The 27,418-nt window shown below is 48.6% G+C and overlaps 17 protein-coding genes across 17 annotated transcripts; 7 read left to right on the top strand and 10 right to left on the bottom strand.

Moving 5' to 3' along the window:
* Window positions 1-983: 983 nt before the first annotated feature.
* J056_002863 (uncharacterized protein) lies at window positions 984-1,512 on the bottom strand (the record flags this gene model as incomplete). The annotated part of the gene is made up of 2 exons (XM_009272128.1): window positions 984-1,325; window positions 1,381-1,512. The coding sequence occupies 2 exons, from the start codon at window positions 1,510-1,512 to the stop codon at window positions 984-986; spliced, it is 474 nt and encodes a 157-aa protein (XP_009270403.1).
* A 239-nt stretch (window positions 1,513-1,751) lies between these two features.
* On the bottom strand, window positions 1,752-3,134 carry J056_002862 (L-asparaginase 1; the record flags this gene model as incomplete). Its single annotated transcript, XM_009272127.1, has 4 exons — window positions 1,752-1,853; window positions 1,900-2,072; window positions 2,124-2,249; window positions 2,297-3,134. The coding sequence occupies 4 exons, from the start codon at window positions 3,132-3,134 to the stop codon at window positions 1,752-1,754; spliced, it is 1,239 nt and encodes a 412-aa protein (XP_009270402.1).
* A 123-nt stretch (window positions 3,135-3,257) lies between these two features.
* J056_002861 (Palmitoyltransferase PFA4) lies at window positions 3,258-5,049 on the bottom strand (the record flags this gene model as incomplete). The annotated part of the gene is made up of 6 exons (XM_009272126.1): window positions 3,258-3,622; window positions 3,853-4,177; window positions 4,225-4,413; window positions 4,465-4,725; window positions 4,772-4,847; window positions 4,901-5,049. 6 exons carry the CDS (start codon window positions 5,047-5,049, stop codon window positions 3,258-3,260), a joined length of 1,365 nt encoding a protein of 454 aa, XP_009270401.1.
* Window positions 5,050-5,147: 98 nt separating this feature from the next.
* J056_002860 (Zinc finger protein) lies at window positions 5,148-5,678 on the top strand (the record flags this gene model as incomplete). The annotated part of the gene is made up of 1 exon (XM_009272125.1): window positions 5,148-5,678. The coding sequence occupies one exon, from the start codon at window positions 5,148-5,150 to the stop codon at window positions 5,676-5,678; it is 531 nt and encodes a 176-aa protein (XP_009270400.1).
* A 30-nt stretch (window positions 5,679-5,708) lies between these two features.
* On the bottom strand, window positions 5,709-9,592 carry J056_002859 (putative nucleoporin -like protein; the record flags this gene model as incomplete). Its single annotated transcript, XM_009272124.1, has 3 exons — window positions 5,709-5,779; window positions 5,825-9,215; window positions 9,260-9,592. The coding sequence occupies 3 exons, from the start codon at window positions 9,590-9,592 to the stop codon at window positions 5,709-5,711; spliced, it is 3,795 nt and encodes a 1,264-aa protein (XP_009270399.1).
* A 130-nt stretch (window positions 9,593-9,722) lies between these two features.
* Window positions 9,723-10,400, bottom strand: J056_002858 (NEDD8-conjugating enzyme UBC12; the record flags this gene model as incomplete). The annotated part of the gene is made up of 4 exons (XM_009272123.1): window positions 9,723-10,072; window positions 10,120-10,215; window positions 10,266-10,347; window positions 10,392-10,400. 4 exons carry the CDS (start codon window positions 10,398-10,400, stop codon window positions 9,723-9,725), a joined length of 537 nt encoding a protein of 178 aa, XP_009270398.1.
* Window positions 10,401-10,611: 211 nt separating this feature from the next.
* On the bottom strand, window positions 10,612-11,553 carry J056_002857 (NAD(P)H azoreductase; the record flags this gene model as incomplete). Its single annotated transcript, XM_009272122.1, has 1 exon — window positions 10,612-11,553. The coding sequence occupies one exon, from the start codon at window positions 11,551-11,553 to the stop codon at window positions 10,612-10,614; it is 942 nt and encodes a 313-aa protein (XP_009270397.1).
* Window positions 11,554-11,722: 169 nt separating this feature from the next.
* J056_002856 (putative S-adenosylmethionine-dependent methyltransferase CRG1) lies at window positions 11,723-12,637 on the top strand (the record flags this gene model as incomplete). The annotated part of the gene is made up of 3 exons (XM_009272121.1): window positions 11,723-11,745; window positions 11,798-12,203; window positions 12,251-12,637. The coding sequence occupies 3 exons, from the start codon at window positions 11,723-11,725 to the stop codon at window positions 12,635-12,637; spliced, it is 816 nt and encodes a 271-aa protein (XP_009270396.1).
* Window positions 12,638-12,674: 37 nt separating this feature from the next.
* On the bottom strand, window positions 12,675-13,776 carry J056_002855 (Ribonuclease H2 subunit B; the record flags this gene model as incomplete). Its single annotated transcript, XM_009272120.1, has 5 exons — window positions 12,675-12,991; window positions 13,044-13,329; window positions 13,387-13,472; window positions 13,526-13,702; window positions 13,746-13,776. 5 exons carry the CDS (start codon window positions 13,774-13,776, stop codon window positions 12,675-12,677), a joined length of 897 nt encoding a protein of 298 aa, XP_009270395.1.
* Window positions 13,777-13,881: 105 nt separating this feature from the next.
* J056_002854 (uncharacterized protein) lies at window positions 13,882-14,940 on the top strand (the record flags this gene model as incomplete). Its single annotated transcript, XM_009272119.1, has 2 exons — window positions 13,882-13,966; window positions 14,015-14,940. The coding sequence occupies 2 exons, from the start codon at window positions 13,882-13,884 to the stop codon at window positions 14,938-14,940; spliced, it is 1,011 nt and encodes a 336-aa protein (XP_009270394.1).
* Window positions 14,941-15,064: 124 nt separating this feature from the next.
* Window positions 15,065-16,865, bottom strand: J056_002853 (uncharacterized protein; the record flags this gene model as incomplete). The annotated part of the gene is made up of 4 exons (XM_009272118.1): window positions 15,065-15,580; window positions 16,124-16,258; window positions 16,305-16,409; window positions 16,515-16,865. The coding sequence occupies 4 exons, from the start codon at window positions 16,863-16,865 to the stop codon at window positions 15,065-15,067; spliced, it is 1,107 nt and encodes a 368-aa protein (XP_009270393.1).
* A 500-nt stretch (window positions 16,866-17,365) lies between these two features.
* On the top strand, window positions 17,366-18,944 carry J056_002852 (putative purple acid phosphatase 20; the record flags this gene model as incomplete). Its single annotated transcript, XM_009272117.1, has 4 exons — window positions 17,366-17,774; window positions 17,835-17,986; window positions 18,036-18,306; window positions 18,391-18,944. The coding sequence occupies 4 exons, from the start codon at window positions 17,366-17,368 to the stop codon at window positions 18,942-18,944; spliced, it is 1,386 nt and encodes a 461-aa protein (XP_009270392.1).
* Window positions 18,945-19,174: 230 nt separating this feature from the next.
* Window positions 19,175-19,532, bottom strand: J056_002851 (Histone H4; the record flags this gene model as incomplete). Its single annotated transcript, XM_009272116.1, has 2 exons — window positions 19,175-19,402; window positions 19,449-19,532. The coding sequence occupies 2 exons, from the start codon at window positions 19,530-19,532 to the stop codon at window positions 19,175-19,177; spliced, it is 312 nt and encodes a 103-aa protein (XP_009270391.1).
* Window positions 19,533-19,883: 351 nt separating this feature from the next.
* Window positions 19,884-20,300, top strand: J056_002850 (Histone H3; the record flags this gene model as incomplete). Its single annotated transcript, XM_009272115.1, has 1 exon — window positions 19,884-20,300. The coding sequence occupies one exon, from the start codon at window positions 19,884-19,886 to the stop codon at window positions 20,298-20,300; it is 417 nt and encodes a 138-aa protein (XP_009270390.1).
* A 1,219-nt stretch (window positions 20,301-21,519) lies between these two features.
* On the bottom strand, window positions 21,520-24,139 carry J056_002849 (DNA replication checkpoint protein tel2; the record flags this gene model as incomplete). The annotated part of the gene is made up of 3 exons (XM_009272114.1): window positions 21,520-22,390; window positions 22,436-23,704; window positions 23,751-24,139. The coding sequence occupies 3 exons, from the start codon at window positions 24,137-24,139 to the stop codon at window positions 21,520-21,522; spliced, it is 2,529 nt and encodes an 842-aa protein (XP_009270389.1).
* A 468-nt stretch (window positions 24,140-24,607) lies between these two features.
* On the top strand, window positions 24,608-25,187 carry J056_002848 (60S ribosomal protein L28; the record flags this gene model as incomplete). The annotated part of the gene is made up of 4 exons (XM_009272113.1): window positions 24,608-24,619; window positions 24,657-24,695; window positions 24,744-24,770; window positions 24,816-25,187. The coding sequence occupies 4 exons, from the start codon at window positions 24,608-24,610 to the stop codon at window positions 25,185-25,187; spliced, it is 450 nt and encodes a 149-aa protein (XP_009270388.1).
* A 756-nt stretch (window positions 25,188-25,943) lies between these two features.
* On the top strand, window positions 25,944-27,048 carry J056_002847 (uncharacterized protein; the record flags this gene model as incomplete). The annotated part of the gene is made up of 3 exons (XM_009272112.1): window positions 25,944-26,231; window positions 26,278-26,670; window positions 26,716-27,048. The coding sequence occupies 3 exons, from the start codon at window positions 25,944-25,946 to the stop codon at window positions 27,046-27,048; spliced, it is 1,014 nt and encodes a 337-aa protein (XP_009270387.1).
* Window positions 27,049-27,418: the final 370 nt, after the last annotated feature.

Genomic DNA, 27,418 nt, shown 5'->3' with positions numbered 1-27,418 from the left:
TCCAATTTTTGCAAAATATATATCAATACAACATGAAAGGCGCTAAAATTAATAAAACAAAGTCTAAAATTTATTCTTCACGACTACTTCCTACCGTTACCATTTCCGACTGATCGATTCACCTAAATGCAGTGCATGTGGCACAGAGGACACTATCACGCATAAAATCTTCATATGCCGTAAACATATAATGGCCAGAATCACATTAAGAAGAAAGATTACCAAGATCAATATTCGTTTCGAATTAGGTCCAATACTCAGAAACTCACACTCTCTACAAGCCCTTTACGAGTTCTTCAAACCGTAATTGACTACGTACCAAAGATACTCCGGTGGTTCAGCGTAATTGAGAACCACCAACAATTCAGAAATTACGACGCTAGTCAAGAAACGCTTCCAGTGAATTCGGCATCCCCTTTGACTCCTCATGCTTAAATTACTTACATTCAAGCACGCTTTGGTAAAAATCAAGGAGCTGAAGGTTTTCAGATGCACTGGAGATACTTGTTTCGACTACTGCAAGGGCTACGATTTCGATGACATGATTGATTCCGGGAGTCAACAATGAATTATGACAAGCTCAGTATGTTTAAAAGTCTAAGAGGTTTTACTATGTTTGAATGCACTTCCCCTCATTTGTGGATGGGTTCAATGAAGGCCTCTACGATGTGCATTCGCCTTTGCTAGAAGATCTAAGGTTAGGTCTTTACGGGGTATCATACGATTACGCGATACCAGATGAAACTATGAAACGGTTTGTGTCTCGTCACTCTCATAAGAAGTATACTTCGTGGAACGACGGGTAGTGGTTTGTGTGGTTCCGTTCTGACATACAGAACATTTGGCTCGATGAAGTTGTAGAATCAATACGAAAATCAGTCCAATATAATAAGATTGTTGTTCATATTGTTCAGTTTCACCACAGCCCACACACCAGCTCACAATCCCACCTCCTCACAAACACCTCCGCACGTCAATTACACTCACTTTTTTTTAGAGAAAACCTCCCTAATTGAGCGTATTAGGTGTCTTGAACAGCCTTGGTTTTTCTTGTGCGTCTTTTTGTGAGCTTTGTAGGCGGGAATGCTTGAGTATTCGAGGAGCGAGCAGCAAGTGAGATAAGCGGGTTGGAAAATGCAGAGGGGAGTGGGTAAGTGCTGTTTAATGAGCATGTGGGCAGTATCCACAACATTCACTTTAACATTCGCGTCGAGGTTCAGTTCATGTGCGGACTTTCTTGCAAAGTATTTGCGCAAGCTGGAGCTGGCTTCGTGAGGTAAGATGTGTGACGAGCGGTGATAGTGATCCTCGAACCACATGACGAACTGCATATCGCATATCACATGAGACGATATAATTACTCGGCAAAGTCACACTCACCTCCAGATTCTCCATACTCCTCTCCTGCTCCCGCAAGTAAAAACAAAATTTCCGCCGTCCCTTACCGTCACCCATTATCACCCCAAGTGTTCCTCTCATTGTACCAATTTGCTCTGTCGTTGGCGTCGACATTGGGCGTTTGATATTTTTCACACCTCGCCCACCAAATTTGAGTTTGGGTTTTGGCTTTGTGAATGGTGCATCGGCTAGGGCCGCTTGCAAGCGATGTGAGTGTGAGTTTGTGATTTTGTGATAGGTGATGGCTCAGATTGCTCAGGTACGCGGGGGAGTCAAATGTCAAAACTATATATAGGTCTTCTTTTGTTGTGAGGACACGCCCTCACCTGCTTTGACTGCTCTGACTACACCGTCTACTCCGTCACCTCGCCTCTGAGCGATACAGGAACGAGCTGACGAACGCGCTCGACGGGGAGAGAGGTGGAGAGAAGATAAGAAAGTTTAGTAAGAGCGGCCTGTGATGGGATTAGGTGAAAGTTTGTACACCATACAATCGCATACCTCAGACGTCAGATCATTTCCAGGCACAACTCCAGCCTCAGCGAGCAGACGGCCGTTTTCATAAGCCGCGTTGACAGATCCACTGTGGCATTGGGAGGTGTTAACAATAACAACGCCGTCTTCGGCGGCTTTCTTGAAGCTAGCGAGGAGTGCATCGTTCCTCGCAATGTTACCTGACAGGAGAGCACATTGAGCATGTATTTTGCACACTAACATCCACTTACCACTTCCAAACGACTGCAGAACGAGCGCTGATCGCCTAGCGCGTTTCAAATCGGCCAGGATCGCCTCGACGAGGTGTACCTTGAGGCCAGGGAAGAAGCGTAAGACGCATATCTCCGGCGAGAGGGCTGTGGGAGGGTGAGAGTTTCTGGAGCAGTTTGGGAAATGCACGTACACTTGTGCACTCTCAATGCATCCCCAGACTGGCGCTGGACCGATGGCCAGTTGACATCCAACCGCGTGCCCACCTTGGCCAGTGGAGGGTAGTTGTAGCTGCGAAAAGCGTCAAATTCGCTCGTAGACACCTTGGTGCTTCTGTTGCCTCTCAGGAGCTGGTCATTGAAGTATATGCACACTTCAGGTACACACTCAGTGCCCGCGAGGAGAAGTGAGTGAAGTATATTGTCGCTGGCATCTGCGCGAATGTGCGTGAGTGGGATCTGGCTTCCTGTGAGCAGAACGCTCTTAGCGAGTCCCTCGAGCATGAACGAAAGCGCTGAGGCGGTGTATGACATGGTATCTGTCCCGTGCAGCACTACGAATCCATCGAAATTACTATAGTTGAGCTCTATGTCGCTGGCAATCTTCGCCCACTGCTCCGGTCCAACGTCGCTCGAATCTAGCAGCGGCGCATACTCTAGTATCACATAGCGCACTGTGTGTTCGAACCCATTCAGGTACGTCCGAGGCGTCTGCAGTGTTTCCAGCTCCCCTGTGTGGGTATGTGCGCTGCATGCGTCAGGCACGCTACCTTGGAATGGTGAAGAGGAGCGCACGGTAAGTTTCTGGCGCGCGGGTGTAGCACCACTCTTTTGCATGCTGTTCCAAACCTCGTACGCCTGCTTGGACGTTAAGTTGGAAAAAATCGAGCTGGCGTTTGGATCGTCAAATCGCGCCTGTGAGCGGAGTATGTCGCCAAGGAGATTACTGTGAGGCTGATAGCTGCCATTTGCATTTGCAATCATTCCTATCGTTCCACCTGTATAAATCACTAGCACTTTCTTCTCAATCATGGCGGTGTTGATGCAAATCCTACGTCAGTTAGTCCACCGCGATAAGCGAGGTGAAAATTATCGCAAAAGGTATAAAAACAGCTTGTATACAAATATTATACGCAGACGCAGATGCAATTACATTCAATCCCCTTCACTGCCTCCATAGTCATCGTGATCCTCCTCCTCCTCCTCCTCATACACTCGATAGACGCGTCCATCGCGTTGGGTCCAGCGTCCAGTCGCATCCTCAAATGTAGTGTTCTCATGCGCGAATTCATATGCATATGGAGAGGCAGTCGCACCCTGCACCTCCCACCCCTCGTCTCCCTGTCTGATATGTCTGTTGTGTCTCTGCCGCGACGAAGAGGGCGTCAAGCGGGGATTGAGGCCAGTCTGGTACGTCCATGGCGACTGGTTGAGGGTGAATCTAGTAGGCGCGTCGTCACCGTCGCTGTAATCGAAGCTGTGCGCGTATCCCTCGACACGCGGTGGCCAGCTATCTGCGTCTGTGTGGGTTGTTAGTGAAGTGAGTGGAAAAGTGGAGGGATATGTTCACGCGCAGAGGGGAAGTGGGAGTGGGGGTGAGTGAGTGAGTGTGAGTGAGTGAGTGTGAGCAGCCACCAATGAATCAGTATGATATGCATCTATGCAATGATTTGTGTGTGTTGAATGACAATGCAATGCAGGTACTCTGTGTGCTAACCCCTCAGAATTCACGCCAGCTCAAGCAATCTACCCTCGAGAAGACTCATTTCACTCTCAAACTCAACACCGCGCATGTGTTCGTCGGGTGTAACGTGTGTGTTAACAGGGCTTCCATCGTCGAGTTGAAGAGCAGCGTGTGGTGCCTGCCCACGCCTACGCCTACTTGCACTCGCACCCGACTCGCGCAGAATACTCCTCCCTCTGACGTGAACATCTACCCACTTGCCTGAATTTGTGGCGGTGGGGTAAGCAAGCCCGTTGCCATGCATGCGCTGTGGTACGAGCCATAGCCAAGGTCTATTACCGAGCACGGCGCAGATGTTCTCATACACTGAGAGCTGATAAGGGTATTTAATCTGAGACTCGTTAGCGAGTAAAATTCGCTCCCGAATCCCTCACTTACATCGCGTATCCGTCCTCTGCGCGCTAAATTAGCCACCTTGTCTTTTTCCCAAGACTCGATGGTCGTCGTGTTGGTGCAGAGTGCGTAGAATTGGTATAGCGAGAAGCTGCCAACGACGATGAGTGTGAGCAGGCAGGCGATGTAATTTGCGACGATCAGCGCTGTTTCGGCGTTATCAGGGACGGGTGTCTGGGGGTGTTAATGTTAGACAGAGACGCTAAGCAAACACACCGCGCCCACCGGGTAAAGCACCCTGTTGGACAGGACATAGAGGAGAAAGACGCAGCCAACATTGACGCCAACCAGAAATCGGATAAAGTGGCCGTAGTTGTAGAATCCAATGCAGTTGTTCATCCACGGGCAATAGTGATCCATCCGCAGAACACATCTGCCTGATTTGGAGCAGTGGTGGGCGCGGGGAGGTTTATAGACGTGACAGGATCTACAATATCTTGGCGTAGCGGGGTTTTCGAGTGTGTCTTGAGTGTCTCGGAGTGGTTCCTGGGTGAGTGTTAGTTTATGTGGGGGGTGAAATAGCACCACTCACATAATCCACTGGCACTCCACCTGGATCGGTAGTAGTACATCGGAAGTAATTGTAGAAGATGAAGAATGAGAGAATGCTACGGTGAAAATCTTCATCAGCGAGGATAGCAGAGATGAGAAAACAGCGCACTTCACCACAACAACATCTCTACGCCGATAGTAAGTGCCATATAGCTGGAACGAGAAGCTCAAGAAGGAGATGAGCGCAGTCACGAGAGATATCCACAATCGACCGAGATACGTCGTCCAAGATGATTTCCTGTCGCTGGTTGAGTGCATTCAGCGTATTATATTAAATTTTAAATTTTATTTCTTTTATCTTGACCGTGTTGGGTTAACAAGGCTTCTTAACACCTAACGGCCATCTCCACACCGCCATGGTCAAGAAACGCAGGATTGAAAATAAGCCGTGGTGCTGGTACTGCGAGAGGGAATTTGAGGATGACAAGGTGTTAATCTCGCACCAGAAAGCCAAACACTTCCGCTGTACGCTGTGTCCACGTCGGCTGAACACTGCCAATGGTCTAGCGGTGCACTGCCAACAAGTACACAAGCTCGAGGCTGACAGGATTGAAAATGCGCTGCCAGGGAGATCTACCTTTGAGATTGAAATATTCGGTATGGAGGGTGTACCCGCACCAGACAGAGCCGAGTATGAGCGCAAGAGGGCTGAGGCTAGAGGCGTCGATCTCAACAAGAAGAACGCTCCTTCTAAGCGCCAGCGTATCTTTAAGGGCGTTATCAGCGACGCGGATTTCTACTCGCAGCTACAGGCACACCGACACATTATGAGCGGTGGCAAAATGCTCGCTCCACCTGGTGCTGTGCCTAGTGCAGGCAACCCAGGCAACCCAGGAAGCTCAGGCACTCCGACCAACCCCACCAACCCAGCCCCTCTCACCAGCTAAATGAAATCAAGTGTATTTATATAAATTAGATCATGTTCTATACAGTGTATCTTTTGGATATCTGCAGTAGCTGTCTTGGATGAAGGAGACGACGTAAGTGCCTGATTTGTGTTAGTGTGTGTGTGCAAGCAGTTGCACCAACTCACCCTCCAACGACGAGTAAATTGAATGCTCATGTTCCATAATATCCGTCACTGTATGTCTCTCGAGCACTCTGCCCAGTTCATGCGAGCGTCCACGCTGGATGTTTTCTCTACGCTCGTACGTGAAAGTGAAAGGGGGAGTGCCAGTGAAGGAGAAGCGAATTTCAGCTTGATCGCCTTCGCGAATATCTTCAATATAAGTGTCTCCCTCGCTAACCGAGGCTGCAGGGAGAGGGTGAACGCTACGGCGAATATCCACAGCGCTTGGGCAACGCTGGGAGTGGTGGGATACCTCCGTGATCGCAAAGCGACCTTCCTCCTCAGCGACGCGGCTGAAAAGCGCCGAGCGGCTCTTTACCGTGTTCGTTACGCCGTCCCATTCGTACCGCACAACCCAGGGTGCACTACCGCCTAGTTGGAAATCCATGCTGTCACCAACACATACATCCTCGGCGCGAGCGCGCGGCACGACAGTAGCTGATTCCGCCACGTCGATGAGGGTGCTGCGACGGTGTGCACTGCTCTCCTCACCCCCATCAGCCACACACGCACTCGCGTCGTGTACGCCGACAATACTGATGCGGTGTGCGCCGAAAGCTAGCAAGCGCAGCGGGGAAAGATCTAACGCCCACAGCGGCTCGCGGATATCGCGCACAGATACGCGCCGAGCATGTGCTCCTCCCTCCTCGACTACCTCCAGGTCAAGCACCCACGGTGCTGTGCCGTGCAGCTCGATGAGGGGGGTGTGAGTAGGGTGTGTAGCGTGCTCACGCGGCGCTAAGACATCGCCCAGACAGTACGACGCGCGTGGTGTATGCGCGAATTGCGCATAGGGTCGCTCTACCACTACCTGCTCTACTTGCACCTGCGCACTCCCACTCCCAGCCAATGCGTAATTTGCATCACCAACACCCGCAAACCGGTACACATGTGTGCCAGCCACCGCTGTGTCGAGACTGACGAGAGGGTTTTGACGCACACTCGCAATGCGCTCGTCCGCTCTTGCACCGCTGTGTGTGTGCTCGTACACCACCTCGAATGGCGGCTCGCCCGAGATAGCGAGGGAGACAGCGCTGTCATCGTAAGTGCACACGGGCGGGAGTGTGTGATGATGTTTGCGCTTCTGCTCCTGCGTCTGCGTTTGCTTACCCAAACTGAGCGACGGGCGTGGGATAAAGTCAAGCGCAAAACTATCCTCACCGGTGACAACAGTACCAGGGCAATGAGCATCCCGCACCTCCGTCAGCCGATACAACCCCTCGCTGTCGACGACAAGGTCAGTCTGGCGCGAGTGGGTGGTAACGGTGTGAGCTTGCCCACCATGCTCATATCCTACCACCCAAGGCGGATCGCCTGTCACGCGTACGGGTATATACGCTGACTCTCCATCGCGTACTGTGGCACTGGTGGCGCCCGATAGCCTTGCGGTCGGCTTAACCCTCTGCACGACCACTGTGTAATCCTGCGCTAGCGCCTTGCGACAACGCCTGCTATCCTCGACGCCAGCAAGGCTGACGCGGAATTGCCCCCCAAGGCGATCAATGTCTGCAGGTATGGGCACAGCGAGTGTGTGACGACGGTTGTGTATATCCTTCTCGCTGAATGCAGTGGGTGCGGCGATGGAAGATGCACTCGTTCCACTCGTCTGGTATTCTAGCGTCCATGGACCGCTCCCTGTGAACTCCACTTGGACATCTATCGTCCCGCTTTCGCAGCTCCACACGGTGCGTTTGGTAGATGGCTCGGCGAAGGACGCACCTGCAAGTGGATGTACAACCTGCGTCGCCGTTATGCCCTCGCCTCGCTCTCCTAGTGCGATATCGCGGTAGTTGGCATCAGACAGCGCTAGGAACGTGTACTTGTACTCGCCCTCACGCTCCGGTGTCAATGAGAGCTCATCTCTGCTCGCGTGAATCCGCTTCTCTACCCGCTTCGCTTCGCCAGCAAACTCGACAAGGTATGCTAGCGTGAATGGCGCTGCACCGGTGAGGGCCATCTGAGCGCGTATACCGACTTCCCCGCTACAGTCTTCTATAGTACGTATATCCATATTGAGTGTCGGTCTGGGTGTGGTCTGCACGCCGCACACGTCGGGAAGGTGCGTTGCGCCGATGCAGTACTCACCGCGCACCTCCTCCATCTTGTAGTAACCAGGGCGAGTGACTCGCAAGGCAGCGTGTGTGTGTCCAGCGGGAATGTGCACACTGAGCGGAGTAGACGCACCGCTGCGCTGTAGATCCGGATTATCGAAATAAGTTACGCTAACATCAACGCCCCCTTCCGCTGGGGATATACCACCAACACTCACACTCAACTCGGCCGATGCTTTCTCGCCCTCCAGTAGCCGCACGGGCTGCTCAGCTGTACAGCCAGCGAACTGTACAACAGGGCGTGGGTGCGAGTTGTAGTGCACAGATGACGACGCATGCTGTAGCCCCGACTCGTACAGCGATGGGTATGGCTCGTTGGCGAAGAAATCAGCCAGTGAAGCCAGCTCAAGACTGTATGCACCGGCCCTGTCGAGCGTAACGTTGATAGGGATGGAGGTTGTCGTTGATACGGCGCGTGCATGCGCTGCAGATGTCGTGTACGCTGTCGAGCCGATATTATCCAGTTTTCGCAAATCACTTCCCTCCGGGCCGCGGCTGATCCAACCAACACTGGCACCGCCGGCGGAACGCACACCCAACTGAAGGCCAACCTTGTCGCCGACACAGCGGTCGCCGTGGTTGGGTTGTGTGGGTTGGTCACTAGCGAAACCAGCAGAGGGACACTCTACAACGACAGCCTCAGTGCGTGCTAGACGGGCGTCTAATTCGGAAGACTTGTCGACGACGTGCTTAAGGCGGACGATGAAAGGGGGTGGAGGAAGTGAGGAGGGATTAAGTGGAATGTAACGGATATTTTGAGTTTTCTGGAGGCGTGGAGGGGCACTGACACCTGGACCACGGGGCAAGAGAGCCAACTCGTCGTGTGGGGAGTACAAGTCGTGGTTAGGGTCGAAGAAATCATCGTCATCATCAGCGTACCCAAGCCTGCTCTTCTCTAGCTCCCTGCCTTGGATTTCCACTTGGCTTTCCTCGGCCAAGCTGCCGTCGTGGTTGAGGGGGGTGACAGAGTAGGCGAGAACGAGAGGATCGGTGTTGTTGAAGAGAATAGGCAGGGCGATTGGATTGGTGGGAGCTATGGGTACACAGAAAGACTGAGTGGTTGGGTTGAGCTTTGCGGTGCTGAAGCCACCAACTCTAACCGTGTGCTCGCCTCTGAGATGGCTATCGCGGTTACCGATGACGTCCTTGAGCCTAACGCTGTGTTCCTGCGGAGTTTTGTAGAAAGTGAACGCGTTTAGCAGGGAAGAAGGGATTATGAGTGTGGATAACTGGGTTACGGGTAGCTGGGGAGAGTGAGAGGAGGAAATTGAGCAAATAGACTACGCACCTTCCAACTGCCCAAGAGGAACCAATCAAATGCAAAGAACGCGGCTGCTGCAGCGACCCACACGGATTTGTGGAATCTCAGTCGAGGGATCCGCAACCACCAGATAAGCAAGATAGCAGAGAGATCGATCAGCGACCATCTATAGAGAGCGATTTCAGAGTCTAGAAGGCGTGTAGAGCTCTGTGTGGACCATAGGGAGAGAGAGATGGATAATTTGTATGCTTGGAGGGCAGTGAGGGCGCTAAGAGCGAGTAGGCGCTGAGAAGGGGCGTTGAAGATGGAAGTGGGGATGCGTGGGAGATGTGCATCAGCCACGGTGCGCGGGGTACTCATGGACGTCTGAGATCAAGGAGGAACACGGCGCTGAGATCAAGGAGGAACACGGCGGGAGATTCGATGGGAGATGAACGAGTAAAATACATGAAATCTAATAAAATTGATTGGATCGTTGCTAGGCAGCTATCTATCTAGCTAAGACGTAATCGTATGGCTCACCTTTGACAGGCTTGCCAGACATGGAAGCAGCCACCCAGGATTTGAATTGGTTGCGATCTCTGAGTAGATCGTTGGCAGCGTCCTTGTTGAGTGGGTCCTCTGCGTTGGGTTCGAGGAACAAATACTGTAAACCAACGACAAGAGCGTTGAGATTGAGAACAGGCTTCCAGTCTTCGCGGAGAATATTCAAGCAGACGTTTCCCTGGTGATCAAGATTTGGGTGATAGATCTTCTGGGTGAGCTTGACTTTGGGTGCCTCGTGCGGGTAGTTGTTGGAAATATTGAAGGTGAATTTGAATGAACCGCCTTTGTACATGCCTGGGAGTTTGTTAGTCTTAGCGTGTTAGATACAGCCAGACAGCCACCTTCATCTGGCTGTATAATCAGCTCAAAGTTGAGTAAATCTGACGGATTGGGGAAGTTAGTGGACATTGTAGACGGTAGTTCTAGCTCTGTAATGTCTATTGGCTTTGTTAGCTTGTCCACCTGCAGGTTAGGTTAGGTTAGTCACCCTTCTGCACCCTCAACTGAGCAGCACTCGTCTTTGGCTTCTTCTTCTGCCCGTTCTCGGCCTCCTTCTTCATTGACCAGATCTGTGTACTCGTTTAGCTGTGCCTCTACTCGCCTACCCACTCACCTTAATCATCGTCGACGTATATTTATAAAGAGTGTTTTCACTTCAATTCTCAGTCTTATCATCTCACTGTGTGTCTCCGTGTTCTACTCTTTCTTCTCGCTCTACGCATACCACCCACATCAATATCATCATCTCAATCACTCTTTCGTTTATATTTTCATTATTTTTTACATGATTACATCATTCCTTAGCTCTTTCCCATCACACCTCCCTTTTACTTTCAAGCCCCCATCGATTCACACAGTTTGATCAAATTTTCACCGATCCGAGTCTTAGGTGGTGCGATTTCTGTTACCTCTTTACTGTTTGGCGAGCTCTCCACCGACCCTCTACCCGTCCACAAGAACAATGAGCTGCTTTTTGCGATCGATGGCATCACATTCTTCGCATATCCCATAGATGGCAGCATTTCCAGCCAGTCGTCGCACCTGTATTCGACCTTGTCGACCTTGGTCTTGGCAAGCTGCTCCACTGCCTCCACAACTGACCTTCCATTCTCATTCTCCGGTCCTGCAAGCACGTATTTGGCGTGGTTGTGTTGCGTGTAGTCGCTGCTATTGAGCAAATGTCCTGCAAAAACACCGACGTCATCTGGATCTATCATCGCAACTGGTTCCTTCTCATCCAGCATCACCTTGAGCGTATCCTTCTCGCCTGTTTCCTTGTACTTGTTTAACCAGAGTGCCGCTGTGACCAGGAATGTGTTCCCGAAAAAGTTGGGTTGGAGGGATGTCCACTGCAACTCCTTGAACTCAGGTTGGCTGAGCAGGTTCTCTATCGCCCAGTGGTTCCTCCCGTAGTAAATTGGACTCGCTGGTCCTATAAAATGAACAAACGTCGATATCCTCACCACATACTTCACTCCTGCGTGTAGCGCTGCAGTGTACAAGAGCGATTCGTCCGTAAAATGTGATGGCAGGTTATGAGAAGCCACAAATACCTTTTGGATGTTATGAGACTTGAAGAAATCCACATCAACGGTCGTCCAGTCCTTCTCAATTACTTGGGTGTTTGGCAGTTTTTCCAGGTCCTTTGCGATTGGGTTGTTCAGTGAGCGTGTGAGTGCGATTATTGTTGTGTTGCTCAGCTTGCTCAGTGTGTTTACTACGCTCTTGCCGGTGTTGCCGGTCGCGCCAATTATGAGTGTTGTTGCCACTGTCATTGCGTCTGTGTTTTTGTGATGACGGTCACTATGGTTGAAAATGCGCTCCCTTTATACCCCTGATTACAAATTAATGCAGCCCATACATTCCCCAACGCTTACCAATTCTTCTGCTTATGAATCCAACTACGTCATTTCGGTTTCCTTATCAATCTCATCTACTAAACGCATGTCCCAATTCGCGAGCAAAGCGTGAGTGGAATGAAAGCACGCTCAGCCACCACACCAACCCACTCCACTTCAGCTTCTCTTCTTCCAAGTACGCAGCTGCGCGTCCGCGCTACACGACGGCGCTTCTCGATGAGATAATGCGCTACCACGGCCGCCGCAGTATCCGAAGTGCAGAGCTGGGCTGTGGACCAGGCACGATAACGAGCTACCTCGCCGCCCACTCCGACTGGGTGCTAGCGACTGACCCGTCCGAGCAAATGATTCGCGAGGCTGGGAAGGGTTTGGCGGGTGCGGACAATGTGCAGCTGCGCGAGGCATCTGCTGGAGAGCTGCCTTCTCTTCTCACCGAACCCGTCGATCTCATCGTTAGCGCACAAGCCGCACATTGGTTTCACTCCCCGCCCAACCACACCGCTGACTGCAAGTTGTGGGAGCTACTCGGCGATGCTCTCACCAGCGGTGGCTCACTGGTCTACCTGGTGAGTTTGGCGGCACACAGCACAAATCTTATCTTATCTTATCTCAGGTCTACGGAGACGTACAACTCCTCAGCCACCCACATCTCCACGCTTTTGCCTCCTTCAAAAACACCTGCGCCCCTTACTGGCAGCAGCCCGGTCGCCGGTTCCTCGAGAATCTCCTCCGAGACATTCACTTTCCTAGGTGGGGAGTGAACAATCGACGCTTATTCTACGACAGCAGCACCGAGTATAAACTCAAAAGTACCACATCTATTGATGCCTTTGCTGAGTATCTGGCGACCTGGTCGAGTTACTCCAAGTACTGTGAGTTGCACCCAACCAACACACTCATCAGTGATCTCAAAAATGGGATTAATGAGGAAATTGGTGATGCGAATGCTATTTTGGAGATGGCCTTCCCCGTCTCGTTCATGATGTGTCAAAAGCTTTGAGATGGGTATACATGGTGGAACATTTACATTGTACGTACTACTCTTTGCGATTTACAGGCTTCTTTGCAAAGAAGCCATCCAGCTTCATCATCTTGGATGTATCCACTTTCTTCAAGTTCTCCGCGCCTCTCGACGCCTTGGCTGGTTTCTTCACCTCCTCCCTATCCAGCTCCTTGCCCTCGTCGTATCCACCCTTATTCGAGCGAATGAGTGTGTCTGACTGATGCGTCTGCTTGCTCTGCTCGGCATCGAAAGCGTCGAGGTCGGGTGTGGTGTTGTGTTGTCTGACAATTGTGTGCAGGGAGTATGGCACGTTATACAGCACACACTCGACCATGTTCCTCTTGTACGACTCTGCAGGTAATCGTAGTCAGCGGGTGCACTCACCACTAACGCATACACCTACGCAGCGTCAGTTCCGGCGTCAGCAGGTGATGTGTGGGCGGTTCAACGCATTTGATATCACGCTGCGCGACCACTGTGCTGAGACATCTGGCTATCTTGGCATCTAAATACCCCAGATACCGCGGCTCGCTCAGCTTGTACACCATTTCATCCGCCGCTAGCTCCTTGCTCTCGCAACACCGCTCCAAACCCGCTTTAGCAGCGTTAGTGTGCAGGAGCGGGAGAATGTCGCAGTCTGTGTGCGCATTCCGCAATGTATCGGTAATATCTTCGAATCGACTGTATGTCTGGGTGTATTTGGTGTTAGAAAGTATGTCTCGCAAGGCCTGCGCACCTCCACTCACACTCCTCGCGTGATCAGGCACCGACAGCAACAAACTTGCAACGATGAAAGTGGGATCGAGCGGTGTGGCAGTAATGAGCCGTGGGTCTATATAGCGTGTTTGTGAGCTATAGCTGTGGCACCCGCCAACGCCCACCCACCTGCTACTATTAGCTGGTCGACGAACCAGCATCTGTCCTCCTCATGACGCGCCTGTGTAGCGTGCATCTCATAAAGCCTGTCTGAATCACTCGACACTGCCACCAATATTCTTTCCTGAGTGTTGAGTGGACGCGGCACACGCACAATCGACGCGCAACCGCGCTCATTGAAGCAGTCTGGAGCGTGTAAGTGGGAATCTTTATATCCACCCTCACACACCTTCCGGCAATGCTATCAACTTGTGCGCCATTTCTCGCTCCTCGCCGTCGATGTGTATGCCGGATTAGGAAATGTGAGGGAGCAATTTAGCCATTTACAATTTACTCCGCAACCGTCTCCTTCTTATTCACGCACCATGCTCCTTCGTCTCCCCCTCATCGCGTCGTGTGCAGCAGCCATTCTCGCTGCGCCCACCAGACGCATCCTCGATGACAAAACGGGTGGGCAGCGCGCGTCACTCTAAGCAAGCAACACTCAAAATCCTACAGATGACGGAAAGGGTATTCTGTTCTTGAACACACGCGAACAACACGAACAGCACGACAGTCAACCAGACTACTCCGCGCAGTTGCTCACCAACAACAAAGTCAGCGTGCTCAAAAGACACGACGACGATAATGGGCTTCTTGATGTGCACATCCTGAAGCGCATCCTCGGTTCAAATGGCGGTCATGACGGCGAGGGCGATATTCTCGGCGTTGATGTGCTTAGACGCACGGAGGACCTCACTGACTCTTCAGGGACGATCGACGTTGATCTTCTCCAGCGCGCTATCCTGGGTATCGGCGGAGAAGGCGATAGCGAACGCGATTCAACGCTCGGTCTCTTTGGCCGCATCCTAAACGACAGCGGCAATCACAATGACGAGCCTTTGATTGGTCTACTCAAGCGTGGTGCGGCACTCGGTCTTGGCGACACTGGCGACGGCGCTGAGCTGCTCGATGTCCTTAGACGCGGAGGCCTCCTCAGCGACCATAACGACCATAATAATGCAATTACCCTGGATGTTGGCAGGAGAGGCATTTTGCTCAACGACGGTAGCCCTGACTTGGCACACGTTGGTGTGAGATCTGTCGATGGCAACGGTTTGCTTACCGACGATGCTCATGACCACGACGACGATAATAAACTTCACATAGGCGTTAGAGCTAATGAACAGTACTCAGAGGAATCCATAGGCCTCAGAGTCATCGACAAGCGTTCAGATGATGAGGTGTTGGGTCTCGATCTTGAAGTGCGTGGAGAAGATGACAAATCAGATCTCTCTCGCAGGGTATTGGGCCTCATCGACGGAGGTCACGAAAGAGACAACGGCAACCTCAAGGTCGACAACCCTGTTGGTCTCAAGAGATTAGCGGCAGGCACTTGCGTCTTGAATGGCTGCGACACTGGTGGAGGTGTCATTGGTCTTTGATATGCTTTACTGTGCCTAGGGAGCATAATCTGCTAATAAATTTTTCACATCTTTGCCGCTCAAACTGCAAGACATTGTACTAATTAAAATTGGAAATTATAATTTATCTACTTAATAATCCGCTTTACAAATGCTGCTTTGGTTTCTGATTCTCCATGTCTTTAGTTTTAACCAACGTAGTGTCACTCGATGCTGTCGTTGCTGGGAGATGAATTTCTCCTTTGCCCTCATCTTCCTCTTTTCTAAAGCCCTTCTTATTCCCATCACCCTTCTCCTCGCCATCCTCCTCCTCTTCACCTTCCTTGATATTTTTCACATCCAGGGTATACTTCTTGATGGAGAGGGACGCAAGGAAACCTACAGCTATAACGCATGATGTGAATATGTAGTTCGTCGAGATAGCTTTTGAATACGCCTGCTGCACTGACATTCGAAGATTTTCCGAAATATCTGCCTCTTTCAAAGATGCAATTTCTGACATGTCAGCAAAACGCTGCCCACCGTCAATTTTCGACAGTCTCTTTACCGCTTCAGTGTGCATAATCACTCCACCTAGCGAGATACCCATTGTGCCCGCAAGATCACGCACGAATGTGAAGGAAGACGTAGATGTGTTGGTCTGCTTCAGCGTCATACACGCCTGTAAAGCTGTGAGAGGTGTGCTGAACAAACCACCATTTCCAACAGCCATAACCAGCAAATACACAATCTGCTTTGCCAGCGATGACTTGGCATCAAGGTTGATAACTAGTGCATTTCCAACGAGAAAAAAGATCCAGCAAAACCATATAATAGGCCTGTAACGCTTAAATTTTGCCAGTAAATAGCCATACAGAATGGACGCGAATGATGACCCAAATGCAAATGGGATAACGTGTAATCCTGCAAAAGTAGGCGTACTCATCTTGGCATATTGAAAATACAATGGAAGGTAAAATCCACTAATGTAAAAGGCCAGACTATGCGCCGCACATCCTATCAGAATGGCTGTTGGTGTTATTGATTTGAATAGTCGCGGCGGTACCATCACAGACACGCCTTTCTTCTCCGCTTTGATTTCCCAAATTCCAAATGTGATGAGCAAAAGCCAACCAATTATCAGGAGGGAAATCGTCGCCGCGTGCTGCCAAGACAGCGATGACGCCAAGGAGAAGCCCAACAAAACACAGACAGCCCCACCCACAATCAAGATCAAACCAAGGTAGTCAAACGAGTTGAACTTCTCCTTAAATGAGGCGTGTGGAGGCTGGCTAACGTTGAGAAAGAAGAATAACATTGTGAAAGCAATCGCCGATGTGGGCAGATTGATCCAAAAGCACTAGAGATGTTGTGAGATTGGGTAATACAACAGAAAATGCACCCACCCAAGACCACGACGTGTGCTCTGCTATTGCTCCTCCAATCAGTGGACCGATGGCATTGCTTAGAGAGTGCACCAGCCCTACTAGCGAATTCACGAGACCTCTATTCTGCAATGTGATAATATTAGATATGATTATCTGCGTTGAGACCCTCATCATGCCCCTTCCAAGTCCTTGTAGACCTCGAAATGCTATTAACTGCTTCATGCTCACAGAAGCCCCACATAGTCCCGAGCTCAAAACAAACAGTGCGATCCCAGAGTATAGCATTGGCTTCATGCCCATTATATCCGTCATTTTGCCAGTTACAGGCCCCACGACCGTGCAGGTCAGCAGATAGATGGTGCCAACCCACGAATAAGCGCTCTGGCTGCTCGAGTTGAGGTCTTTGGAGATGGTATTTAGAGAGACGGAGACTATTGTGCTGTCTAAGCTGCCAAGGAAGGTCACGAGGAGAAGAGCCGGTAGACATAGCCAGAGGTTGTTCTTTGGGAGGACATGCACCTCCTCGCTCCTTGCAAGTTCTGAGCTTTCGCCAGACTCACTGTGCTCATCCTTGGACATGGGGTATGAGTCTTAAAAGTCATAGCGACGTAGTTATGTACATTCCGAACTAAAGTCGGCTTCTTCGATGGAAGCAACGGCGAGTGAAATCGGTGGTTGTATCGGTGGTCGAATCCCTGCAATCTCTCTGCATCGCTGCCGTTGCCGTGATATTCTAAGCCTGCGATTGGTCTGCCATGCGGAAGCTGATAGATTGTCAAACTGAGGTTCGGCGTTTCAACATGACTTTAGAGCTACTCAACGTAAATTCAAAGTATTGTGGAAAATGATATACATCGTCGTTGGCGTTTAGGAGGAGTTGCAGAGATTGATTTCACGCTATCAGTCCGCCGAGATGCGTGCAGAAGTGCGAAATGTTTTAAAAACAGCAATGAGTCGTGGAAGTGATAAGAGGGACTGCATTAGGAGTTCTATTACCGCAAGCGAAGCCTCCAAGATTTGAGAAGCAGCGGCAGAAGAAGTTTCACTAGCACTAAAAAGCGTCTTTCTTACCGCCAGCCATGATAAAAGAAGCTCTAATGAGCTTCATAGCAGCCACTGCGGCTACTTCTACGTATCAGCATCGCATTGCAATAGCTAGAGATATAGGTATGAATATTGCCTTCAATACCCTCGGAAATGCGATGCTAGAGGGCTCGCCAAAGGTTTTCTACGGATTATCACCGGACAGCTTGATTGCGCAGGCCAATGGCACATCATCATCTTACGCGACAGCCCGAAGCACCACACACAAAGTCCCTCTTCGAAATCTGGAGCCGGACACGCAATATTATTACCAGTCATGCTTAGATGTTGATGGAACCTGCAAGCGCTCGCCAACATACTCTTTCAGAACGACTGTCTCACCTGGCGACAATCGCGAATTAAAGTTTGCTGCTCTAGGGGACATGGGGGTTATGGGTCCTTTGGGTAGGTGTTTTGCAGGACTTCTATTATAGCTCCCAAATATCTAATACATCTATCACACAGGCCTTTCAACTGACGCACCGAAAAGTGTCGAAGACTTCGCACGATTGGATGAGGGGGAGCGTTCGACAATGAAAGCGCTCATCGACAACCAGCACAAGTATCTGTTTATATACCAGAATGGCGATTTTGCACACGCTGACGATGTTGGAAGGGTGGGTTTCGCGATGATATGGAGTGTGAAGATTAATTGTCTTATAAGAGATCGTGTCTGGATATCTCAATAGCATACTTGATGTGTCGCTCTTCCAGCAGATGAGTGAGACGTACGAGCTGATTCTCGAAACATTTTTCAATCAGACGTCACAATTTTCAAAAGGAACACCGTATATGGCAGGGATAGGCAACCACGAGCAGCTTTTAACTAAAGGCAATACATACACAGACCCAGAAACCAACCACACGATTATGGTCGACAATATACCTCAAGGACAGCGCAAGTTCACGTTTTTCAAGGACAAGTTTTATATGAACGGTGAGGAGAGCGGGTGACTGACCAATTTTTGGTGGAGTATGGAGGTGGGACCGATGAATTTTATCCAAATCAACACGGAAACAGACATAAAAAATGGTGTTCCTCCGCCAGGCACGAGCCGCGATCCTGAGCAGGAAGACCTCGGCGAGCCCAACGAGCAGCTCGAGTGGCTGGAGGGTGAGCTCGGGAATTTCAATAGGGGTGTGACTCCGTGGATCATAGTTTGCGGCCATCGTCCGTGGTACGGAACATACCGAGGATGTCCCGGCTGCATGGAAGTGTTCGATCCGCTCTTCGTCAAGTACGGCGTCGAACTTGTATACCACGGGCACATTCACTTCTATGAGCGACTCGCGCCAATGGTTAACGACAATGTCGACCCGAAAGAATTAGGCAACCCTAAAGCTCCATGGTATATCGTCTCAGGTGCTGCTGGACACTACGATGGGCTGGATGCGATGGCAGACAGCATTTCAGACGAGTCTAGGAGGCTTATACAGGGTGCATTTGGGTATGACGAATTCACGATTCACAACAGGATCCACATGACGCATGCTTTCATCGCGTCGAAGAATGATACCGTGCTCGACCAGCAAACGCTGTACAAAGCCCATGATGAGTTTGGGAGCGAATTTTAAACCATTTGGGATGTATCACTTTTATTACGTACACGTTTGATCAGCAGTCGCTACTGTAAACTGATAGAAAAGCGTTAGTAATTACAAAAAAAAAAAAAAAGAACACACACACACACACACAATGAACATTGAGTGATCACGCAGTGGTTTATAAGCATTAAGTTCAATCAATCTAAATGGTACAAAACAATTACAATAGCTGGGAGGGGGAGGGGAAGACGAGCGCCAAATTATTGACCAAAACCGTAAAGCACTCTTCCTTGGCGCTTGAGGGCGTAAACGACATCGAGAGCGGTAACAGTCTTTCTCTTAGCGTGTTCCGTGTAAGTGACGGAGTCTCTGATGACGTTTTCCAAGAACACCTTGAGAACACCACGTGTTTCTTCGTAGATGAGACCGGAGATACGCTTTACACCGCCACGACGAGCGAGACGACGGATAGCTGGCTTTGTGATACCCTGGAGCTTGTTAGATGGGACTTTGAAGGATAGACTACCAACTCACTTGGATGTTGTCTCTGAGAATCTTACGGTGGCGCTTGGCACCACCCTTTCCTAAACCTTTACCGCCTTTTCCTCTTCCTGACATTATGACTAGAGTTGTTGATGGAGAAGATGAAGGAGGCGCGCTGACTATTTATCCATTTGGATCGCGCGAGAAAGATCATGATCAGATCAGATCAATTTTTATTTGTATAAAACGCGTGATGCTAACGTTCAAAGTAAACAAATGTAATATTAAAACGTATCACCTGAAAGCTAGATTTTTTTGCTGCTAGAGTATCTTTTTTATTTTACTCGCTCCTTCTCTTACAATCCACCACCTATTTTAGATCATTTGCGCTTGATCCAAAATGGAAAATAAATCAACTACGCGCGCCTATAAAACGCGTCCATAGCATTTCTTTCCAAAATACCAACCATCTCCAAATAATATAAAATGGCCAGAACTAAGCAAACAGCCCGCAAATCCACAGGTGGTAAGGCCCCACGCAAGCAACTCGCTACCAAGGCAGCAAGAAAGACAGCCGCCCCACAAGCAGCCGGAGGCGTTAAGAAGCCACACCGTTATCGTCCAGGTACTGTCGCCCTCAGAGAAATCCGTCGTTACCAAAAGTCGACAGAACTCCTCATCCGTAAACTCCCATTCCAGCGTCTCGTCAGAGAAATTGCCCAAGACTTCAAGACAGACTTGCGTTTCCAATCTTCCGCCGTCATGGCCCTACAGGAAGCCAGTGAAGCTTACCTTGTATCCCTTTTCGAAGACACCAACCTTGCTGCCATCCACGCAAAGAGAGTCACCATCCAACCAAAGGACATCCAACTTGCCCGTAGACTCCGCGGCGAGCGTGTCTAATCGCGTGTCATGACCAAAAACAAATCCTCAAATGGAATATTGTAATTATTGTTCTGTACCATTATGCACCATTAGAATATGAATGTTTCAAATTATTGAATTATTATGGCATATACGAATTATTTTACATGTTGTTTCGTCATCAACATTAACTCGAACTAATATCTTGCGAGTGCCAATGTAGTCTTTTGGTTGTTAGAACTCACTTCTTCCGATTTCCCTTTGAATATGATTAGTCGCTGCAATCGCAGCAAAGCTAAGTGAGTCCTTATGAGGCTGTGAATCCAGTTTTTATCGAGGAATACAAGCTCAGTATTTAAAAAAAAAAGATAATTGAAAAAGAATCTTTGCGTGAAAAGTGAACTGGGTTTATACCAAAATTGGAGGAATTTAGAAAAGATATCTTAAAGCTCTATTATTTCATCATTCAATACTATTAAATCCATTGTATCGATGGTGATTTTGACGTCATGATTGCCCACTCGGAACAAGACAGTTTGCTTTGTTTCAGTTTAATCGTATCTACGCATTGCAGTGACCTAACGTGGCCCTTTCAAATTAGGCACTAACGATTCAAGGTTTTTCGTTTTCTAGATAGCAAACTACAGCCTCGTGATAGTCCTTGATACGTTTATAGCGGTAAGAGAGTTAAAATGAACCCCAAATCTCCTTGTATTAGCTATACTATCGTAATTTGAGATGCTTACCTTTACTCACTTGGTAACTTCTCTATTTCTATGGGAGCTGAGAGCCTCATAGTGGAATTTATGTAGAAATCTATTTGCCGTCTCACCATAGAAGCGTTTTTGTTCTTCTTTTACTACCTTTTCGATATTATCACCGCTTTTTTTCCATGTCTGATAGATATTCTTGTTAAGTCGCATAATTGAGCTGAAGGATTTATTATTTATGCAGAGGTGCTTGAAGTCTTCAGCAGCGAAATATTCATAAGTTTTCTCATGTTAGCTCCTCTTTTTTTCCATGCTGAGAAATTATTATCTGCGTTAGGTGTCTTTTCGGAAATGAGGTGAAGTGAGATGAATGGGAGGCACAGGCACGAATCATTACATTTCATCCATTTCTGAGTGCGTGTAATAAATAGCAAGATGTTTTACACAGAAATACAACGCGCGACACTCAGGTCAGAGTCTCAGACCAAACTTATTTACATCTCATTATCTTTGTGCATGCAATTTCAAACATATACTCTATGAATAGTCTATATTCCAACTGACAGAGTGGTTGCCATGACCAGTGTCGAGTGTCTATCCCAAATTTCTTGCACTTTGACAAGCAAGGCGGCGCAAGTTCTACTCTCAGGGGTACTTTCGAGCGACTCGTACGCCGTCTCGGCCCAACGTCTCAGCAGCGGCAGCTTGGAGCTTTCCGCGAGAGTTCTCCCACCATCAATATCGTCCGAGAGACTGACGAGCGCGAGAGCGACACTGACAGAGTCAGCGATGACATACTGGGGTAGAGCCAAAACCAGCTCAAGCGACTCGGGAGCGAGAACGTGCAAGAACTCTGGAGCGTTTCTCGCAGACCATAGCATCACAGCGAGCGTGCGCAATAGTGGCCCTAAAAACTCCTTGTCCAGCTTGATGCTGACTTGCTGATTGAGTGCGAACCACATTTCGTTAATGAGCGGCATCACAAAGTGTTCACTGGCAATATGGTGGAATTTAACATTCTGCACCCTCGACTGGCGATCAACGATTCTGTACTGCTCCAGTGCGTTCGACGGAGTGGGTGTGGTCTCGGAGGAGTACCTCTCCACTATAAGCGGCTTCGATGGCTTGTCAGATCCAACTCTTAGCTTCCTCTCTCGAGTCACGCTGGGGACTGCCTCGCCAGCTTTTGTTCTCGCGTCTGATATGCTGGCCTGTGAGAACTCTTTGAGAATGTCCTCGATCTCAGAGTCGTTGGCTACTTTCGCTGGGATTGCTTTCTTGGTTAATGGTGTGGTGGTGTTGGTGATTTTTGTGGATGTGCCAGTGGAAAGCTCGCGCACGCCTAATCCGAGAGCGTGTAGAGCGGTCAAGCGCTGTCTGAGTGAAAGGGATGTGCTGAAGAGGTGCTGTGTGAGGCATCTGGTAGGCTGTTAGGGAAGTTCAAAAGTATACACTACCACTCACAATCCTGCTCGCTGAGGTGAACATACTACAAGCACCCTCAGAGACTCGCTTCGTAGCTCCTCAAAGTCGCTCAAAGCAAATTGATCCTGAAGGGTAAGCAGAGTAAAAGTGAGGTTGTTTGAATTCTCGAGCAGCTCTCTATGCTCCCGCTTATCGTTGATGAGCGCAGCTGCCCACTTCAATGCCACTTCCTGCGACACTGCCGCCTCATTACCCTCCTTGCCGTCATGCCGCAGCATATCGTTCAGCTCTGCAATGTATACAGGTCGACCTATTTTACGCTTGGAGAGGATTGTTGGATCGTTGGCTGCTTCCTCGTCGTCGCTGTCGGGTTTATTCACTTGAGTTTTATCCTCATCTATCTCATAGCCCACTATCGAGTCGTCGTCACTGTCGCTCTCCTCTTGCACCTCTGGAGAACTGCTTGTTGAAGCTTCCGGTGGCTGCTCGATAATAGGGTCAGGGACGCTGCCATCGTCGGTCTTTGCTCTATTCAACAATTCAATCACACCTTGAATCTCCGCCCTGCCAAGACCGCTGCCTGAAAATGCGTCCTCACCAAATACCAGTCTGTCGACACCATCAAAGTTGGCCAGATGTTGAGCTACCAGCATACCGAGCAACTTGCTGAATGGGTTGGGAAGGGAGAGATAAGTGGGTATTGCGTGTGTAACAATGCTTTCGTGCATCAGGTTTCTTGGTATATGTCTCTTGACGCCATTCCTTTGTATAAGCAGGAGCAGCATTGTTGAGTATAAAGTGAGTTGTGCGACTGGTGCCTTCTTAATGAATCTGGTGTTAGTCCAGACCTCCAGTATACCTCTGAATATGGTGAATGAATGAGGCGACAATGATATCCAAAGTGTCAGCGAACGCATGATCATCTCGGCAGCCAGAACTCTACTTCCGCCGACTAGGACGCTAGTGATGGTGTCCAAGGTGCTTTCGTCTATCTCACCAAACAAAGAAGCAAGTATCCGTGCTATATCTTTGACATCTCTATTTGAATCTCTCACAGCGTTAAGAAACTCTTCAAAATACGTAGATAGCTGAGTAGGCGTGAGGTCCAAGAGCATTAGTCTAATTCTCTCATAGCATTTCTTGTGCTTGTCGCAATATTTAATAGTCACGCTCCAGAAGTTGTTGAATCTCTCACTGTATCGCACGTAGCCAAGCAGATGGAGTCGTTCAAGGGGATAGCTAGAAACTTTCGAGGATGGTGATGATAGAGTTGAGAGATAGTCCCGAGTGAATTTGGCTGTAAAGTTGCTGGCAGCCGCGTCAGCAACTCGCAGCAAATGGATAAGACACCCACTCTGGTAAAAGAATAGACGGGATGGGTATTTTCGCGAGAGATAAACGATCACTGAGATTGGATATGCGCGTTGGCAGGCGTAGAAGGGCATCCACGCCATCGTCGTCTTGTGCGTTCTTGTAGATGTTGATGTTGATGAGGAGCAGCTCAAGCAAGAGGATTGCACAGGTAATGTTGCTTAGCGGCGAATCATTAGAGAGGTGTCTTGAAATCTGTTGCGCTGTATCCTTCAATCTGGACTCTGCGCTGCTAATCAATAGCTGACGCAATTCCTGGTCGTTGCCAAGTTCGTCGAGAAGAGAAGGCAGTAAATTCTGAAGTCTATCTACGTAGACTTTGTCTGAGAGTCCCTTTCTCAGCTCGTTCTTGTAGTTAAAGAGGTGGTGCATGGCTGGTGAGATGATGATGGTCCAGCATCAAGGTGGGTGCCTATGAGTGCCGTAGATGTACAGACAGCTACAGAAGCCATCTTGCCATCTAATCGATAATTAATTCTGATTACAATACCCACTTGAACTCCTCCCGGATATGAATCTATCCGAGAAGTCTGAATCTAGAGGGAAACCCTACGAGGCTAAAAGCTAACTTAATTTAATGCCATAAATAGCAGCAGTATTTCAATCGCTTTACAAGCCTCACAAGCCTCACAAGCGCCTATCAGATGTGATGTACCTCCGAAGCAAATTTATTCGACGCATAAAACATAGAAAAAAAGAGCGGGCAGTGGAGATACAAATGGAGTGGTAGATTTGCACAAATCATTGGAATATAAATATCGATATTCATTTTTTATTTTCTTGCTCTTCTCAATTTTGATCGAAAGAAGACAGTTTTCTCCACCACTACCAAGTTCTAAGATGGTTAGCAGAGTGAACATGTTAAATGACAATCTAACGATTTCGTTAGCCAACCCGTTTGCACAAGAATCGTAGATCACGTGGTCACGTAAGTTTGGATATTCGTTCAAGGGGTTATTGCTGACAGAGACCACAGGTCAGCGCTGGTCACGGTAGAATTGGTGTAAGCAGGCTTACAAGCTATACTGGAAATTACTAACTGTAGTAGAAACACCGTAAGCATCCAGGTGGTCGTGGTTTAGCTGGTGGTCAGCACCACCACAGAACCAACTTCGATAGGTACCACCCTGGTTACTTCGGTAAGGTTGGTGACCGTCACTACCACCTCAAGAACAACGTCTACTGGAGACCAGTCCTCAACATCGACAAGATCTGGACTTTGGTTTCCGAGCAAGACAAGTCTCAAACCGAGAAGAGCAGCGACTTAGTCCCAGTCGTCGACACTCTCCATCACGGTTACGGTAAGGTCCTCGGTAAGGGTAGACTCTCACAGCCAGTCATCGTCAAGGCCAGATTCGTTTCTGAGCTTGCTGAGAAGAAGATCAAGGAAGCTGGTGGTGTTGTCGTTCTCACTGCTTAAGAACAAGTTGTACAAACTAAATATATGAGCTCGCTTTTGAACGTCTTTTCCATTATTTGAGTGTGATGAAATTTGTGGTCTTGGCCAAATTTGCGAGGGCCGATAGTTTGGGCTTGTATTAGTCAAGGATTCTTGTAACACTTTCAGAGTGTTATAAAGCTACTGAAAATGTGTTGAAAGCTTCTCTAGTTCCAATCCACTGTCAAATACACCATAGGTGGTCATGTATCATGTAAAGTACTTTAAAATCAATCATTCAGCCGCTTCAAAATCTCAAAGCTTTGACAGTTATAGGCCCGCTAATCTCAAGTTGACGCATAACATATATATTATATTCAATATTTTCTCAAACGCTGCCAAAGCGTGATTCTAATTTGTATCAACGTGAAAAGCATTAACTAACATGTACCTTGAATTCACTCTTTCACTACCCGCATCAATCTCTTGAGACTGAAGCTAATGTCAAGACAGTAATTTCCTTGTTCAAAGGCCAGCGACTGTCATCTATTCATAGCCCAATTTGTTGATCGGCCACAAAAACTAACGTGAATCTCACACGCAATATAGACAGTGACGCACACCCAGAATACAAAGCCTTACTTATATTTCCAACCTTGATTTATCTGCAATTTCAGCCAAATTATTTGGCAATATCACCAAATGACGAGGTGTGATGATAGCAGAGGAGGTATCAGCCCAGCGGTGTATTTAAGAAGCGCATTTTCTTTGCTCTTCCTTACATATCAGCATATTACAATGTACTTCAACAACGCCAAAATTCTAACCGCTTTCGCCTTCACTGGCACCATTGCATCAGTGGCCTCAGCTGGCAACATCTCGCGTGGTGGAGATGAAAAGGATCTTGAAAACAAGCACCAAATTCATGGTAAGGGTACCAATTCCAAGAACGACGACAACCACGGCAAATACGATGAGCAGGACAAGCTATCCCATGAAGAGGCGCTCAAGAAGCACAGCGAAGAGGACGAAAAGCAGATCAAGCTGAACAATGAGGCTGCTAAGAAGAACAGAGTGGATGTCAAGGTTGGTTGTAGCGATGTCTAGTGAAAATTAGCTAACAGATTATCAGAACCAGAAGATAGACGAGTACTGGAAGTCTGACAAGAATGACAACCAATACGAAAACGATTCCCGCAACATGAAACATGACTCCACCAAGTACGAAAGCGACAAGAAGCATGACTCTGGCCAGCACGACAACGACAAGAAGCAGGGTGCAGATGCAGGTGCAGGTACTGACAAATACGAGACTGTAAAAAAAGCAGCTAATCAACACGGCAACAACCGCGATTACAAGGATGATTACGAGAAGGACTACAAGAACGATTTCAAAGGTGATAGCCACCACAACAAACACAACAAAGAGTCATACAGAGGACAGCTCAGGCAGCACCAAAAGGAGTTGGAAAAGCTGCTCAGGGAATATCAGAAGAAAGCTGATGGCAACAATTATGCCCACAATGTTGGTAGAATTATCTAGTCAACGCACTCAACTCACCTTCTCTAGGATGACAAGAAGGATGATAGCAAGTCTGAAAGCTACTGGATGAGTAACAAAGGCCACAAGGATCAAGAATCTAGCAAGCACGATAACACTGAAAAGAACCAACACCACCACTACAACACTGGTAAGAAGAATGACTCTCACCATAACTACAACGACAAGAAGAAAGGTGCTGCTGCTGGCAATTACGATACTGGTGAGAAGATGCTAAACATCGACAAATACGTAAACCATGACCCAGGCAAAAAGAACGAAAATCAGTACGGCACCGGCAAATATGACGACAAAAAGGATAATCATAAGTACAACGACCCGCTAGATGATAAGAAATACTAAGCTTCGCTGAACGTAGGCTTAAGTAATTGTGCATTCTCTTTCATGCATGTTTGACATCTCTTTACACACCCTCTCCAGCACCCGTTGAGCGAGAAGAACATCGTGGCACAAATAAAATTGATTGAGAGATGGTAAACATTCGGATGTCAAAAGCAATAAAGCATCGCATTTGGCTTCAAATTTGTGTTCTCAGTCTTTTTCTTGCCCTAGAAAAAAACCTTTTCTCAAAAAGGCCATCATTTTCATCGGCATCGACAACAACAGAAAGATAAATGATTTTGAGAGACAAGCGGTATTTTGATTATATTATTGAGACCTTTTGTGTAAACGTCTTGGTCTTTGTGAGGTGAAACTGTTAAGGTTTGGGCTT

This window comes from Wallemia ichthyophaga (genome assembly GCF_000400465.1).
Source record: "Wallemia ichthyophaga EXF-994 unplaced genomic scaffold scaffold29, whole genome shotgun sequence".
Taxonomy (NCBI): domain Eukaryota; kingdom Fungi; phylum Basidiomycota; class Wallemiomycetes; order Wallemiales; family Wallemiaceae; genus Wallemia; species Wallemia ichthyophaga.
The sequence above is the reverse complement of the archived record's forward strand: the minus strand, read 5'-3'. Positions and strand labels throughout refer to the sequence as shown.